Source organism: Hyalella azteca, unplaced genomic scaffold, assembly GCF_000764305.2.
Source record: "Hyalella azteca isolate HAZT.00-mixed unplaced genomic scaffold, Hazt_2.0.2 contig11696, whole genome shotgun sequence".
NCBI classification, from domain to species: Eukaryota; Metazoa; Arthropoda; class Malacostraca; order Amphipoda; family Hyalellidae; genus Hyalella; species Hyalella azteca.
The window spans coordinates 84705-100220 of record NW_025941684.1 but is presented as its reverse complement, the minus strand read 5'-3'; the positions used below and the strand labels follow the sequence as shown (position 1 = coordinate 100220).

Sequence of the window (15516 nt, the reverse complement as noted above, 5' to 3'; positions counted from 1 at the left end):
GTGGAGTGCCTGAATGATATATTTGACTGAAATGGTGATGAGAATTTTTGACTTGATTGTGGTTTGAGAGCCATGTTTGTTATGTACCAAGTCTGCATGAGGAGACTATAACATTTGTGGTAGGTCTTTCTAATAAATTATCCAAGGATGGTGATTTTTTTATTTTTTATATAAAAATAAAAAATCAATGATTTTTTAATTTTTTCATGATTTTTTTATTTGTTCAATTTTTTCAGCTTTTTTGTCTTGTTGAAATCTCATTTTTTTTTATATTGCAATTAGCCTACTAATAATAACAGAATATGAATGGTGAAAAAGGGCATTTATTGCCTTCAAGAATAACCAAGGTGGTGTTTACCACTTTGGGTTTTTGGGTAGGTACCTGTACAATTATTGATGTCTATTCATTAGCTCGATAAAGTTTGTCTGGAGCAAGGTAATGAGCTAAATATTGACCATTTAACTGGTTCCAATATATAACAACTTGTTGTATAACAACTTACAACTTCAGGAATGCGGATCTTCTAAACATTGAAGAGTCGCATAACAGATCGGTAGCTGATAGCATAGTCAACAGTGCACAGCACTATCAATAGATCTAATAGTTTTATGTCCTATAAATCTACTAGACTCTACCCTCTAAACACACCAACTAGTAGTGACTGACTGCACTGTTCCCATTTGATTCAGACCAATAAACCAATACTAAACATAAACTGAACGAGAACCAAACAAACCTCAAACGACTTGAAACAAGACTTACAGGCATGTCTTGAGAAAAGCTAACACTGTTTGAAATAAACATGTATACAATTCAAACATTTTTTTCATTCACTGCATTTAATTATTTTATATATAAGGTACCTAGTTTTATAATTGTAATTGTTTTGTTTCTAGTTATAAATTCATATACTTAAAGATTGAAATTAAATATTTTAATTAGAATACTCGAATTAGGGTGAAACATCTTTCTAAATGCCTAAAAGGTCAATACAATCTCAACCAACCCTTTTTATATAAGCTAGTTAACACATGTAAATTGTATAATGTAATCAATACATAACATTTAGTCAAATAGTTGAAACTATTTATTGCCTTGTAAGAATTAGCTATGCTACTGGCTATGTACAATGTTGCAGCACTTGATGCCTCTGTACCAAAAACATACAATCCATTGGAACATAATACACACTAAAGGCAACAGGTTTATATTCCAATTTGTTATAGTACATTAATACTAAACCGTAAATAACAATGCCTCAAAATAAATATAAGACTACCATTCAATATATTTAAATATAAAAAATCAAAATAATAAAAAAATCATGATTTAATCATTGCCAACCCTGAAATCAACCTACTTCGGCTGTTCTCTTCAACAAAATAACACACATTGAACTGTTAAATATAGCTTGTTGTGAATGTTGACTGATGTGTTGTCTTGTGAGCAGGTGAAGACCACAGCCCCGCGCAGGTATTGCGTGCGCCCAAACTCTGGCACGATCAAGCCCAAGAGTTCTGTATCAGTGATACTGCTGCTCCAACCTTTTGATTACGACCCTCATGAGAAGAACAAGCACAAGTTTATGGTGCAGAGCATGTACTATATGGAAGGGGACCAAAGCGTTGAAGCCATGGTGAGTGTAGAGCATGTACCTGCATGAAGGGGACTCTTGTGTTGAAATACTGGTGAATACAGAGCATGTACCTGTGTGAAGGGGACGCTTGTGTTGAAACCCTGGTGAGTGCAGAGCTTGTACATGCGTGATGGCATGTACAAGCCTTTTGGTGGTATGTACATGATTTAGTCTTTGTAGCAATGGGCAACAGTTGATGCTCCTAATCTTACACACATGCATGTTTTGCAATTTATAATAAACTTAATGTTTGTACTGCTTCACTCGTCTGCTGTCTTGTGTGCTGCACTGCATCCTCCTAGCATTACAGTATTTGTTGCAGTTCAGAGAGGCCAAACATTACTTGTTGCAGTTCAGAGAGGCCAAACATTACTTGTTGCAGTTCAGAGAGGCCAAACATTACTTGTGGCAGTTCAGAGAGGCCAAACATTACTTGTTGCAGTTCAGAGAGGCCAAACATTACTTGTTGCAGTTCAGAGAGGCCAAACATTATTTGTTGCAGTTCAGAGAGGCCAAACATTACTTGTTGGAGCTCAGAGAGGCCAAACATTACTTGTTGCAGCTCATAGAGGCTAAACATTACTTGTTGCAGTTCAGAGAGGCCAAACATTGTTCATTACAGTTCAGAGAGGCCAAACATTACTTGTTGCAGCTCAAAGAGGCTAACCATTATTTGTTGCAGTTCAGAGAGGCCAAACCTGAGGAGCTGATGGACAGCAAGCTGCGCTGCGTCTTTGAGATTCCGTCTCCTCCGTTTGCTGATGAACCTGAAGCACCTGGTCAGTTGGGTGTGGGGGTTAGCTTTGTGAGGAGTGCAGACTGTGAGGCTGTGGGGGAGGTTGTTACCGGAAGGTACCGTCCCATGAGGCTGGGTTTAAGTGGCATATAAAGAAAATAAACAACTGGTCTTTACTATAGTACACAACCACCAACACAAAAGGCAGTCGAATAGATGTTCAGTCGGGTGTTAATTATCTTGGAAGTTCACTCGTAATTCTTATCCAAACGCTTCAATACATTACATACATAAATTGCTTTGCTCTTGAGTATCACTATAATTACTGTTAAAACGCGTAATTTTCCAGAGTTTCATCAGTGATGGCGATTCGTTTGATTGGTATAGCTGCTGTTCCTTTCCATGATCATCACAAATGCTTTCCTTCATATTGTCCGACGCTTAAATTATTAAATTACCCACAATAAATGCGGTCACCATTGCTGTAGTCTCGTCTGACTGCTCACATGTCAATCTCATTTTATTGCTTGTATTGCGTTATGGTGGGGCTATGTTAGAACTCCTGTTGCATTACTCCTACCTACCGTCACTACTTCTGTTCGGTCTCACCACATTTCTCAATTATATTATTACCCTCGGCAATGGTTACTTGGATAACGTAACTTTTTTATCAATGGACGTTTTGTATGTTGTCTTTTGTGTCGATTGCGTCTGCGTTCGTCAGGGATGCCGGTTCAAGGGGCGGACGTGAAAGGCGAGCAAAAAAGCAGGTAGGAAGAGGCGTGATAGGGAGACTTCATATGATGCCTCTATTTTAAAACGACAGCAAAAAGAACAAAAAATGGACGGGAAAGTCAAAGGTTTCCAGATTCTTTGAGAGATGGTAGAGCATTTGGCCCCGGCGCCCATGTGCCGGAGAGCAGGCCTCAGTTGTCTGGCCTCCACCGCGACGCTCATCAGAAACCCGGACAGCGGCTGGGGCGCAGGTGGTGGATACCCTGCGACATGGGCGCGGTAGAGGTTGGGGGGTACCCCTCACGGCGGGCTTACTGCCACCGCCATCCTAGTCTAATTGATGGCCTTCAAATATAAATCTCTATAAGTACACGGCGTTGTTATTTGTATGTTGTTGATGGTCTCTTAAAGGGTTAAAGGAAGTTTAGTTTCATCAATAACTCGCGAATGTCGCTTCACAGTCGTGGCTAAGCCTGCAGAGCGCCTGCTCGCATCGCGGCCGTCTAAACGCTTATTTCGCGTCATTGTCTGTCGCCTATTACTGTAGTCATCAGATGTTATGCCTTTGTCATATGTTGATATATGCCTAAATGGCAGGCCTATGTCTCTCAGCAAACCTCTAAAATGTGCCTGATTCCACCGTCTTGCTATGTAAACAAACTCACTAACGCGGTCAAGCACACACCCTTCTTCCACACACACTCAGCCTGGTCCCACATTCATGTTCATGTCAACATTGGTCTTCCACGTTGTAATTGAATTTCATAAAGTTGGTTAGTGTATTTATGTACCTTTTAATGTACGAAATTTTTAACGTAACACGTGTTTTGTAATTGTTCTTTAAATTACATAGTTTAGCATTGCTGTCAGTGTGCATTGTTCACCATGAAGCAACATGCTGGTGCAATCCGATGTTTTATTATCTGCCAGTAGAGGTGGTTGGTGACGTCAAGGTCCCCACAATTGCAAAGGTCTCCGAGTCTGCGCCCTCGACTGACCCCGCCAGTGGTGTTGACCCCAAGCTTGAGGCGCTCGAGAAGGAGCAAATGAGGGCAGCTGAAGAAATTAAGAACCTGCGTGCTGAGCTCAGCTTTTTGCGGCAGGAGAACTTCAAACTGAAGGTGGGTGCCTGGTTAGCGTGCGTGCTGAGCTCAGTTAGTTGCGGCAGGAGAACTTCAAACTGAAGGTGGGTGCCTGGCGAGGTCTCCTACTTGAGGTGGGTGCCTGGTGAGGTCTCCTACTTGAGGAGACCTCACCACCCTCTCCTACCCTCCTAAATTAATGCATTTAACCTCTCCTCAGGACGACAAACTTCGTGCGGCAAAGCAGATGCGAGGTGACGCTGCTGGGCCCACGGTCGTGAAGCTGCACGAGGCACCGCCAGGCTTCATGCCCGCACACTTTATCCTAGCCATCGCCACGGCCTTCCTGGGCTACTTCCTTGCCAAGTTTGTGCTCTGAAGGCCTACTTCCAGCTCCTCTTCTGCTCTTCCTCTGCTCCTCTCCCAGCTCGCGCATGCAGCGCCGGTCTCTTCACTCCAGCAATGGTTTCTTGCAACGGACGACGTTATTTTTTAATTGACTCCTCGTCTTAATCGACGTGAAACGTTTTTTTTATTGCGTTAGTTTCTGAGAGGGTTTAGGGTTTACAATGTAGTCGTCATTTATGGAGAGGCCATCCTAGTCATGCAGGCTCCCCTGCTGGGGGTGTATATCTCCCATCATCCCAATGTTTAGCGTCTGATGCTTGGCAGATACATTGGCGCAAAAATTTCTTCTGTTGCGCCATTTCTATTTTCGAGACTTGCTTCAATTAAATGACTCGTGGCGCTAATTTGTCTTATAATGCACCTAAATTGAAGCATGACAAGACATGTTCAGAGATGCTATTGGTGGTCTAATGACCTATTAAGACAAGCCACGCTCGTGTCTGTATCTTTAATGAAGAGACGTCAGCTCAGCACGTGGCAGCTGATCGCGGGACGCGTTTGTTTGTTTCCAAATATAAAGAGCGTGTGAGTAAGGCTCATGGTATTGTGCCAGCGCCCAGCAGTGAATGACTGTACAAGTCCCCACTAGTTAGCGTAGCAACGCAGTGTAAGATGAGTTCTAAAGCATTCGTTGATGAGTTCCATTGCTGCAAAGTCTCGTATTTACTTCATTATGCCGTATGGGGATAATGTATAGCAGCCATTTGTCCATGTGCGAATTATGTTGTCCTCTTTTATATATACCGGTAATTGATAGTGCAAATGCTGTGGTTAGGTTCAACTCTTGGTATGCAATGCTGATCTGTGTGGAGTAAGGGAGGATGTTGACCATTCATCGCCGGAGATTACTTCCCCTCTTTAGGTTCCTTCGCACGAAATAAATGAATTAATTTTTCTTCTAAGCAAAAAGTTTCTTTGCAATTGCTTGACTTAAAAGTCGTAGAGCGTGAGGAAGTTATTCAAATATTGTGGCAGGTCTCAGTGCGGTGTTGCGACAGGGCAGCCTCGCTTGCAGGTCTCAAGTGATGATATCAAATGATGACCAAATTAGTATCTCGCCATTATAAAGTCCTCATCCTACTACTCGCTTCCCGGACCCTACCTCTCCAGTTCAGACCGTAGCTGTTGTGAGCTCTGGCGCCCAGGCATTGAAGCAGGCCTCACCTGCCCTGCCCTAGCTGTATACCTTGCCACTCTTCAGGTGGTAACTAGTATAAAATATCTGCTATGTTTCAATTATCGTTGGGTGATAGAAAAAGAAAGTTGCGATGCTCGTCTTGGTATGAACGCATATGCTTGCCATTTGACAGGCGTCATGTGCAGAAGCCAAGTCAGTGTTTTTTTCATATAATAAGTCACGTGTAAGAGTGTACGTGAGGTTAGGTTGCGTCATGACACGCACGTTTGTTTGCAGTCGCTCTTGAAAGCTTTGTAGTTGTAGTGAAGAACTTGTTAATCCGTTAAGCTGATGCGTAACTTGTAGAGTAGGCGGGTGATTGTTTTCTTTATCACTTAAGAACGTTTGTGTTGATTAATTTTTCATGTTTTGGTATTTTTGATCCTCTGTTTATTTCAGGACTTGAGATTCCCCTTGGAGAATAACTTGATGATGCGATATTGGGTGTGCAAAACTGTGCATTTTATTGAAATTAGCACATAATAAAGAGTTTGGGATAGTGGTTGGCAGGTGCCTATATCTATCCTAGCTGCGTACATAAAATTTAGTTCACTGCCTCGACTAACTTAGGCATATCGGGTAACACGGCTACAGGTGGACATCTTGCTCTGTTCTCGAGGCTCGTGTTGATGGAAGCCTGCTTGAGAAATTCAAGCTTTAGATCCATCCTAATGAGGCTGAGTTGCGTGCATTGTTTTTATCTTGTTAAGTTGTTGGGTAACTCCGGAGGTTTAAGTGGTTCGTCGTTCAAGGTGAGGCTCACGTCTTATCATGCGTCTGAGGTGTTGAAAAAACAACTGCTTTGATGACACTTGGACGGCTGTTGCTATGTACAGGTCACGTGTACGGCTGTTGCTGTGTTCAGGTCACGTGTACAGCTGTTGCTGTGTACAAGTCAAGTGTACAGCTGTTGCTATGTACAGGTCACGTGTACAGCTGTTGCTGTGTACGTGTCACGTGTACAGCTGTTGCTTTGTACAAGTCACGTGCACAGCTGTCATTGCACCGGCAGTAAGCCTCATAACCTTGCGAGCTGTGTAGCCAAGTCTGCAGTAATTACCTAATACGGTATCAGTTATTCTCGGTGTTGTCTCTTGGAAGTTGTATGTTCCTCGTCTCCCTTCCTTCCTTTACATCGTATCTTTTATCGCTTTGGCTTTGATCAGGATCTTGGGACAAGGGTTAGTTGCCGTGCCATTGCCATTCAGCTCCCTTATGGCATTCAAATCTTTAATTCACCAGGTAGCCTAGGAACTGGCGAAAGAATGATTTCGCGGGAGATTTATTTTGAAGGCTTCTGTAAATTGTTGGTTGTGGTTATGTCTAGACAGAGAAATTGTATATGGTGAGTGTTGGACAACGAGGACCAACTGTCGTTGTGTGAAGATGCGTCAGAATAAAGCAATGTTATCTCCCATTAATGCCTGCGTTGCTAGTTCTTGTCGAGTGTTGCACGTTTTATTCTTCAATAAATTGCTAACATTTCTATGAACCTTCTGGCTTCTAAATAGAAGAACGTATTGATACCCTTTTTGTAAATCATTAAAACCATCAAAAATCTCAATTATTTCATGTTGATTTTACGGCTTTTGTCACGAGTAAATTCAAATTTTAAATGCTTCCTATTAAAAGCAACACCGTTTACATTTCTGCATAATGTTTGTGTTTCGGCATGTTATTAAGTGAGGGTCATTTCCACGTGTAACGTCTGTCAATTATATTCTCGTTTTCTCAGATTGTTTTATTTGTACAGACAAAGGTTCAAGCCTAAATCTTGCATGTTGTACATACACTTGAACAGCCTTCGTTTGGAGTACTTTGCACACTATTACAGCACACAGTACTCATCCATAAACTTGAACAGTCTCGTTTGGAAGACTGTGCACTGGCACAGCTAGCAACATCCATGTCAATTGCGAGGACAATACGCACGTACACGTAACATTGTTAAAGCGCTCCTCACGTGTAAATGACATTGCTTAAATCTTCATATATCTTAGCAAGCCAGGCCGTGACAGGCAGACGTTTATCGTGACACCTCGCAGTTATTGTCAGCTATAATCGAATTCTTGCCATGGTTGTTAATTTACATCGCAATCTTGTAACATTGTGAGAAGGTATAGCAACTTTCGCAGTTACGACAGTGAAGAAGTAGCATTTGCTGGTTTTCTGAGCGACTGCCACGTAACCAGACCGTGCAGCTTACAGTAGCGCGACTGCAGAAGAAGAACGCGAGTTGTGGTCATTGCTTTCTTCGAAGACTGTACGCTTCAACTCGCCCAATAAAAAAAGCTCCATCTAAGCCTCGTCTTTATAACCTTTTTTTAAAGCATGCACCTGTATTTATAAATCTTTTAGTTGAGAACAGGTTCAGGCGTTGAGACTGATTTGTTGGCTAACAGAAGAATTAGTGCGTAGGAAAGGTACAGTAGAGAAAAACGTTTGGCGTAGCAAAGGTAGGGGCCTGCATATTAAACAAGTGGAATGTGGGTGTAGAATGTCTTGAGGGAGTAGGGAGTGCGCGATGTAGGAAAAATGTGTCTCAAAAATATGCGGTTGAGTCAAGACAGATGTATTGGAATAGTGAGGAAGGTGTGATTTGGGAGATCGATGAACTTGGCTCGGGATATGTGTGGGCTCGCACCGCTAGTACCAAGGGACTAAATGGCGCGTCGACATCCGATTGATATTACGGAGATTAGCTCGGACACGCCGCGGGGACACAGCAAACGTGAATGTCTCCGCCTGCTGCGCCTTGTGTGGCGTAGACGAGGTGATTGTTGAGCCACGCGTTGTGTGGTGTAGATGAGGCGAGTTTTGGGCTTCACCTTGTGTGGCGTAGACAAAATGAGTTTTGGGCTTTACGTTGTGTGGTGTGGACGAGGTGAGATTTGGGCTGCACATTTGGTGGCGTAGACGAGGTGAGTGTTAGGGTGTGATCGTTACCTTGGGTTAGGTTGGCCGTAAAGCTATCGTAATGCTGGGTTGAGTTGGCGTTGGCCGTTGACCATGGTTGAACTAGTATAAGGTTGACTAACGAGAAGCTCATTTTCGCGGATGTAGTTTGTTGTTCGCCTGTGACGTCACTGATCTCAGTGACGTCACGCGGTCACGGTCATTAATCAATCACCGAAATGCGTTCAAACCTGTCAATCAATCCGTCATGGAAATGACCGGTTTGTTTACATTTCTCGATCTACGTGACGTAACAAGAAAGCTGAACTGAAAGACGGAACTTCTCGTGGGTTAACCTTGTATAGTGGCGTTGACGTATATTTATTCGATGTGTGGTTGATTTAATCAACCTTTTTTCGTTGTTTTACTTGTATAACCACTTGTAATAATAAGCGTTCTAATGTTTTAAATGCAACATTTATATATCATAACCCCAATATCAAAAGAAAAATATATGTAATGGATTTGTTATGTTCTGGGCTGTGTTTTATTACAATCAAACTGCTGCTGGCTTCTCCATTGTTTCCAATTTGCATTTGCCGGCTGGCATACTAACCTAAACTGCGTGCCTCGCGCAATACGTTCCAGATAGCGAACACTTTCTAAATTATGGAAGAGTCTCTTCTGAGATAATCTAAGTTCATCTATGAGGAACAAGATGAAATGCTTGGTGAGGCTTCATGTGACCTTCAAGCCAATGGCTGCTGTAGTAATTAAAGCATTTGAGTGCACAGCGAACTGCCGTAAAACTAGCTCTCTTAGTACTCATCCTTAAAAGCTTTGACTCGATTTCGAATGGCGACTTCCTCGTTTTAGAATTTAGATTAACTAAAAACGGGACTCATCTTAGATTGCTCATACCACTTCGTAGTCTACTGCTCACTTTCGTGCAGTGTCGGCTATGCGTGTACAGGAGCTTGTATGCGTGCGCAGATGCTTGTATGAGCACAGTCCAGTGTCGGGTATGCGTTTTCCAAAGCTAGTGCGACGGCTTGGACAGTGCAGAGCTCGTTTGCGTGTAGTGCAGCCAATGCGCATGCAGAAGCTCACGTTCGTGCAGTGCATGCTATGCGTGAACGAGGCGCCAAACAACATTAGGTGCGAAGGTCAAGTCACGCAACAGAAAACGGCACCTCTGAGTGATCGAAATCGCGGCTGGCGATGCAGTGCAGGAATTCTCGATCACACATCTCAGTTCATCGTGTATCTCTTACATGATCATGTGCATTGCGATATTTTTCCTCGGCTCGTAAGTGCGTCAATCCTTATAGTAAATAGTGTTAACTAATGAAACCAATTGATTGACGGACGCATCAGTGGTAGCGAGAACAGTTTCTAGTGTCCGTGCCCAACGCGGACGCGCGCGGCCTGCAGTTACTGGCAAAGCGTTGTGTGGGGAGGTGTGGCTCGTTTTCGCTGGCAGTGTCGTCAGACAGCATTGTTGGAATGAGACGCATTCTTCGTTCTTTAAATCTGATAACAGGGAATAGTTTTAAAGGCAATATATAATTTTTCTATCGAAATAAATATTTTAATAATGTTATGATTCCTAAGTTCTCAAAAGCACATGGACAAAGTTACGAGAACTAACGGGTTCGTGAGATCTGCCAGAAATGAAGTGGCCGCTGCCGATGAATGCGTGAGTGACGAGTCGATTATCAGTTTTTCTACCCTGGACCCGCATTCTGCCACCTACATACTGGAAGTGCGCATGCAACAATGAACGGTCGCCTTGGAATTTGTGGACGTCATGTAAAACTTATCACACCCCTCGCAGGCAGTTACACCTAAAGTCGTTTCAGGCTTTCATTTGTGTGAAGACACACAAATGAAAGTACAACTTCTAACTGCCGACGACACTTCTATTCTATTCTACACTGTTAGGAAAAACGGCCAAAAAACGGTCCCACTGGCGTTCTAGTGGCCGGTCGCCCCGTGAAAATAAACGGTTTCGCCGTTTTTATCAGATGTTTTTCGGATTTCTTGCGTTAAATTAGAATAAAAACGGCGACACGGTGTTTCTTTTCACGTGCCGACCGGCCACTGAAACGCCGGTAATACCGTTAACGGTAATTTTTCTAACAGTGTAACTCATCGCTCAGAAAATGACGAGATAATTTTATTGACTTGAACCCGCTAATTTCTTGTTTCTGGTAAGTGGAAGTTTGATGCAATTATTACCTATGCTATGGTGGGCACTTCTTGACCATAGCTCGAGGTGACATTTGTGCCTAAAGGCCGAGGCAACGAAGCAAGCTTTCTCATTTAGTCAGTCGGTACGACTGTAAACTTGTTCAGTTCAAGAGGAGACCTCATAGGCATAACACGTTTTTTCAATAAAATTTTTTGGAATTACTACCTTTATTATAGGATAAAAAGTTAGCTTCAGGCTTGTGCTTGGCCATTCGTTCGGCAGCAGTCGGTGATCGGAGGTTGGCGGGAGCTTCCTCATGCTGCCCTCATTAACATGGGAGCAGGCAATGCCAAGGGGCTTCGTAAGAGCGCTTCTGCTGACGATGTCGACGATAGATCGGTGACCAGCGACGGCCAATGGAACGAAGGCAGAAAGCATAAGAATGACAGTCCGGCTCCACAAGCTCTGAATGAACATCAACGCTCGAAATCGTTTGACTTGCCCGCTTCCTTCAACACGAGTGCACTGCAGGTGGTGAAGGAGGACGAAGATCAACCGAAAAAGGAGGTCAAGAAAGGGTTCTTCAACTTTCGCTCGAGAGAAAAAGAAGGAAGCAAGTCAGAGGACGATGACAATGACTCCGATTCCGAGGCGAAGGAGAGCGGCGGCAATCGCCGCTTCAAAATATTCGGCCACCGCAAGAAGATCAGCAAGGCGCAGAAAGACGAAAAACTGGACAGTGATATTAACGATCTCGAGAAGACTTTTGATTCCCTTGGGATCGTTGGTAAGGACGCCACTAAAGATGGCGGCGGCAACAAATCGAGCATGAGAAGCAAAGACGACCTGGAGGCGTTAGAGCCCATGAGGAACAGAATGAATGTTCGCATCTCGCGTCCCGTGCGTGAGCTCAACGGAGTGACGACTGCCAGAGACATGTACGGGCGGAGAGGTTCTGACTCCACCAGCGGTAGCAACAATGGACGTAAGAAGTTTAATTATTCATGGGAGAATGATGAAGAAAATGCTGCGCCGGTGAGGCAAGACGAGTGGATCTATCAGGCGGTGAGTTCTATACTGAAATGCTTCGTCTCCATCTTATTATTGTATTCAACGTTTCATACATTATAATGCAATAAACTTATTTTTGCAAAACAGTAGATACTTGATTAAGTTCTCACGGTATCAACACTCACATCAACGAGCAATTGAGAGAAAATATTAACATATTTGTAGAATAAAATTCCTATTTCAACCCTTCAAGCATATACGAATACTCGAAATAACTTTCCCAAGTCAACACTCGTTGAGTGTTAGCTCAGCGGCTTGCAGTGCTGAGCATCGTTCCTAACATTTCATGTCTTTTGGACGCGTGCACCGGCCAAAAAATTAGTTCGCTCGAATCGGGCTCAACTGTCCAACGAGGTTGAAGTATTCCATTATAAATGACTTTAATTGATCCTATCCTACCATCGTAAAAATTACCAAAAACCAATGACGGTTAGATATTTTTGCATATAAAGCACTCAATCTTCGGTCATGGAAATTGATGGTACAAATCGAGCAGACAACATTGAAGGAGTCTTGTCCTATGAGAAATAAACTGGCAAAATTGTAGTAAATTGTCTCACATTCCAAATATTTTGGGTGAATAAACCTTGCCTTCGTCATTTTTTCCAGGTCCGCATCGAAGGTTTCGATGTCAGCAAATTCAAGCAAGTGAACATGCAGGTGCGTACAGGTTAACATGAGGGTGCGTGGCACTGGCACAGGTTAACATGCAGATGCGTGGCACTGGCACAGGTTAACATGCAGGTGCGTGGCACAGGTTAACATGCAGATNTAAGAATATAAGGTTGTGGTGAGAACTTACGACCAGGCAGCGCTCGCCTGTTGTCGTAAGAAGCTATAAGGTTGTGGTGAGAACTTACGACCAGGCAGCGCTCGCCTGTTGTCGTAAGAAGCTATAAGGTTGTGGTGAGAACTTACGACCAGGCAGCGCTCGCCTGTTGTCGTAAGAAGCTAAGGTTGTGGTGAGAACTTACGACCAGGCAGCGCTCGCCTGTTGTCGTAAGAAGCCAAGGTTGTGGTGAGAACTTACGACCAGGCAGCGCTCGCCTGTTGTTGTGGTCGCCAGGCTACGGCGCTTCGTTGCTACAACACACGAGCACGCCAAGTACACACTGTGTGTACGTGCAAGTTGTCTATACACTGCGTGTGCGTGCTCGATGTATACACTACGTGTGCGTGCTTGACATGTACACACTGTGTACGGGCTAAGTATGTGCACAATTCATTTGTACGTAAACTGTGTACCCGACATGTCTGTACACCGAACCGTCCTAAATGCACCTTAAAAAATAAAGTTATTATAGTTCGTACTCATGGAGGCTATATTCTCATCGCACAACTGTCATTCATGCGCTGCTAGTCCTGCGTACGCAATAACAAACTTAGTAAACTGAACTTGACTACCTATCACAACTGTGATTAAAAACACTGACACTGATTTGGCAAAAAACAATTTGCGAAATCACTGTGTGATCTGGCAAAAAATCCTCTTATCTAAGTTAAAACATTTGGAACTTCAAACATCTATTAGTGACACCACAATGTTTAACTTCACTCCGCCATTTTTTCCGGCCTTCATAATGCCACCGAGGAAGGCCTGGCAGTTCCAGGCCTTCCTTAGGAAGGTCTACTCGTACTTTATATTTTCTAATAACTATAACGAAGTCTGCTTGCTCTTCCAGGGCGCCATGGAGATGAACATGAAGGGCAGCATCTCAGCGCCTGTCAGGTGAGGCCTGGTGGCCCTTCAGGGGGCGAGCCAAGTGTGCCTCACTAAATGTGCCAGTCAAGTGTGCCTCACTAAGAGTGCCAGTCAAGTGTGCCTNTGTCGGTCGAGGGTGCCTCACTGAGTGTGCTGGTCAAGTGTGCCTCACTGAGTGTGCTGATCAAGTGTGCCTCACTGAGTGTGTCGGTCAAGGGTGCCTCACTGAGTGTGCTGGTCAAGTGTGCCTCACTGAGTGTGCCTCACTGAGTGTGCCTCACTGAGTGTGCTGGTCAAGTGTGCCTCACTGAGTGTGCCGGTCAAGTGTGCCTCACTAAGAGTGTCAGACAAGTGTGCCTCACTGAGTGTGCTGGTCAAGTGTGCCTCACTGAGTGTGTCGGTCAAGGGTGCGTCACTGAGTGTGCCAGTCAAGTGTGCCTCACTGAGTGCGCCGGTCAAGTGTGCCTCACTGAGTGTGCCGGTCAAGGGTGCCTCACTGAGTGTGCCAGTCAAGTGTGCCTCACTGAGTGCGCCGGTCAATTGTGCCTCACTGAGTGTGTCGGTCAATTGTGCCTCACTGAGTGGGCTGGCCAAGTGTGCTTCAGTGAGTGTGCCAGTCAAGTGTGCCTTACTAAGTGCGCCGGTCAAGTGTGCCTCACTAAGTGTGCCTCAGTAAGTGCGCCTCACTGAGTGTGCCTCAGTAAGTGCGCTTCACTGAGTGTGCCTCACTGAGTGTGCCTCAGTAAGTGCGCCTCACTGAGTGTGCCTCAGTAAGTGCGCTTCACTGAGTGCGCCTCACTGAGTGTGCCTCAGTAAGTGCGCTTCACTGAGTGTGCCTCAGTAAGTGCGCTTCACTGAGTGTGCCTCAGTAAGTGCGCCTCAGTAAGTACGCCTCACTAAGTGTGCCTTAGTAAGTGTGCCTCACTATGTGCCTTGTGCTGGCAGTGGGAGCGGCGCGTACTCCGCACGTCCCCCATCGTCGCCGCTCTACGACGCAGACGACCACAACATCCTGCAGAGCATCGAGCGCGCCCTCGAGTGACGGAAGGCCGGCGCCTTGGAGTGAGGACGAACGACTGTGCTCGCAAGCGCTGGAGTGACGGCACTCTAGCTGGCGGTGAAAGAGCAGAGTGTCAGAGACCAACAATCTCCTTCGGCCTCAGGGTGACTCGTGTAACGCACTGAGAATTGTGCGGTGACCAATCCTCCCGCCCTTAGGCCGCTACGGGGTGACAAGTAACACACAGCGCTCTGACTCTGGGTTGCCGCTACTCTCTATATAGGCACAGAGTTGTTGGTGGTACCCAGATCGTCTTGACAGAAGAGCTGCGATAGAGCAGAGTGTCGTCTTGACAGAAGAAGAGCTCTCCTCTACTCTGTAAATCTCGCTCGCATTCGCAAGTTTGTCCAATGTCACCTCATACCATTATAATCCTAATGGCTACACAACCGTTTAAATATATGGATTAAAATATATGATCCTGTAACCGTATGCATATCATATTCCACGCCATGGCCTCGTAAATAAGACCTTCTCACGTTATTTAACCCTCTACCGCCATATGTCACTCTCCGGGAACATAACTTTCAACCTAAATTATACGTAAACTATTGAGTGTAGAAACTTGAGGGCGTTTGTACGCAACAGAGAACATTTTTAAGTTGTCGTACGTGGCGGCAACCATCAGTGCAAGTCATTTTGCGCTCACTAGCAACGTATCCTTTTTGGAAAATAGGCTTGTAGCAATATTGCTCCGGTTACTGGTTACTCATGTCAGGCGGTAGAGGGGGCCGGATAGTTTCGAAATAATAAAGTTATAGCACAGTCATGGTATACGAAGAAAGTGTAGTTTTCTATGAAGTTGCTCACATAAAGAAA

General features: G+C 44.5%; 2 protein-coding genes across 3 annotated transcripts; both read left to right on the top strand.

Annotated features, from left to right (window-relative positions):
* Positions 1-1451: 1451 nt before the first annotated feature.
* On the top strand, positions 1452-7509 carry LOC108665580 (vesicle-associated membrane protein-associated protein A; the record flags this gene model as incomplete). 2 transcript variants are annotated; one of them, XM_018152353.1, is given in 4 exon segments in its annotated part: positions 1452-1637; positions 2320-2416; positions 4042-4229; positions 4411-7509. In XM_018152353.1, coding segments are annotated over 4 exon segments (630 nt in total), but the record flags the coding sequence as incomplete, so codon positions are not given.
* A 3308-nt stretch (positions 7510-10817) lies between these two features.
* On the top strand, positions 10818-15227 carry LOC108665578. The gene is made up of 4 exons (XM_018152350.2): positions 10818-11929; positions 12545-12595; positions 13618-13664; positions 14583-15227. Exons 1-4 carry the CDS (start codon positions 11198-11200, stop codon positions 14677-14679), a joined length of 927 nt encoding a protein of 308 aa, XP_018007839.1. The 5' UTR covers positions 10818-11197; the 3' UTR covers positions 14680-15227.
* The last annotated feature ends 289 nt before the right edge of the window (positions 15228-15516 follow it).

Bases quoted from the DNA above. Each gene is read 5' to 3' on its own strand.
- LOC108665578 (XM_018152350.2), top strand. From the start codon at position 11,198: ATGGGAGCAGGCAATGCCAAGGGGCTTCGTAAGAGCGCTTCTGCTGAC. The intron at 11,930-12,544 runs GTGAGTTCTATA...CATTTTTTCCAG, and splicing joins ACGAGTGGATCTATCAGGCG to GTCCGCATCGAAGGTTTCGA. The intron at 12,596-13,617 runs GTGCGTACAGGT...TTGCTCTTCCAG, and splicing joins TCAAGCAAGTGAACATGCAG to GGCGCCATGGAGATGAACAT.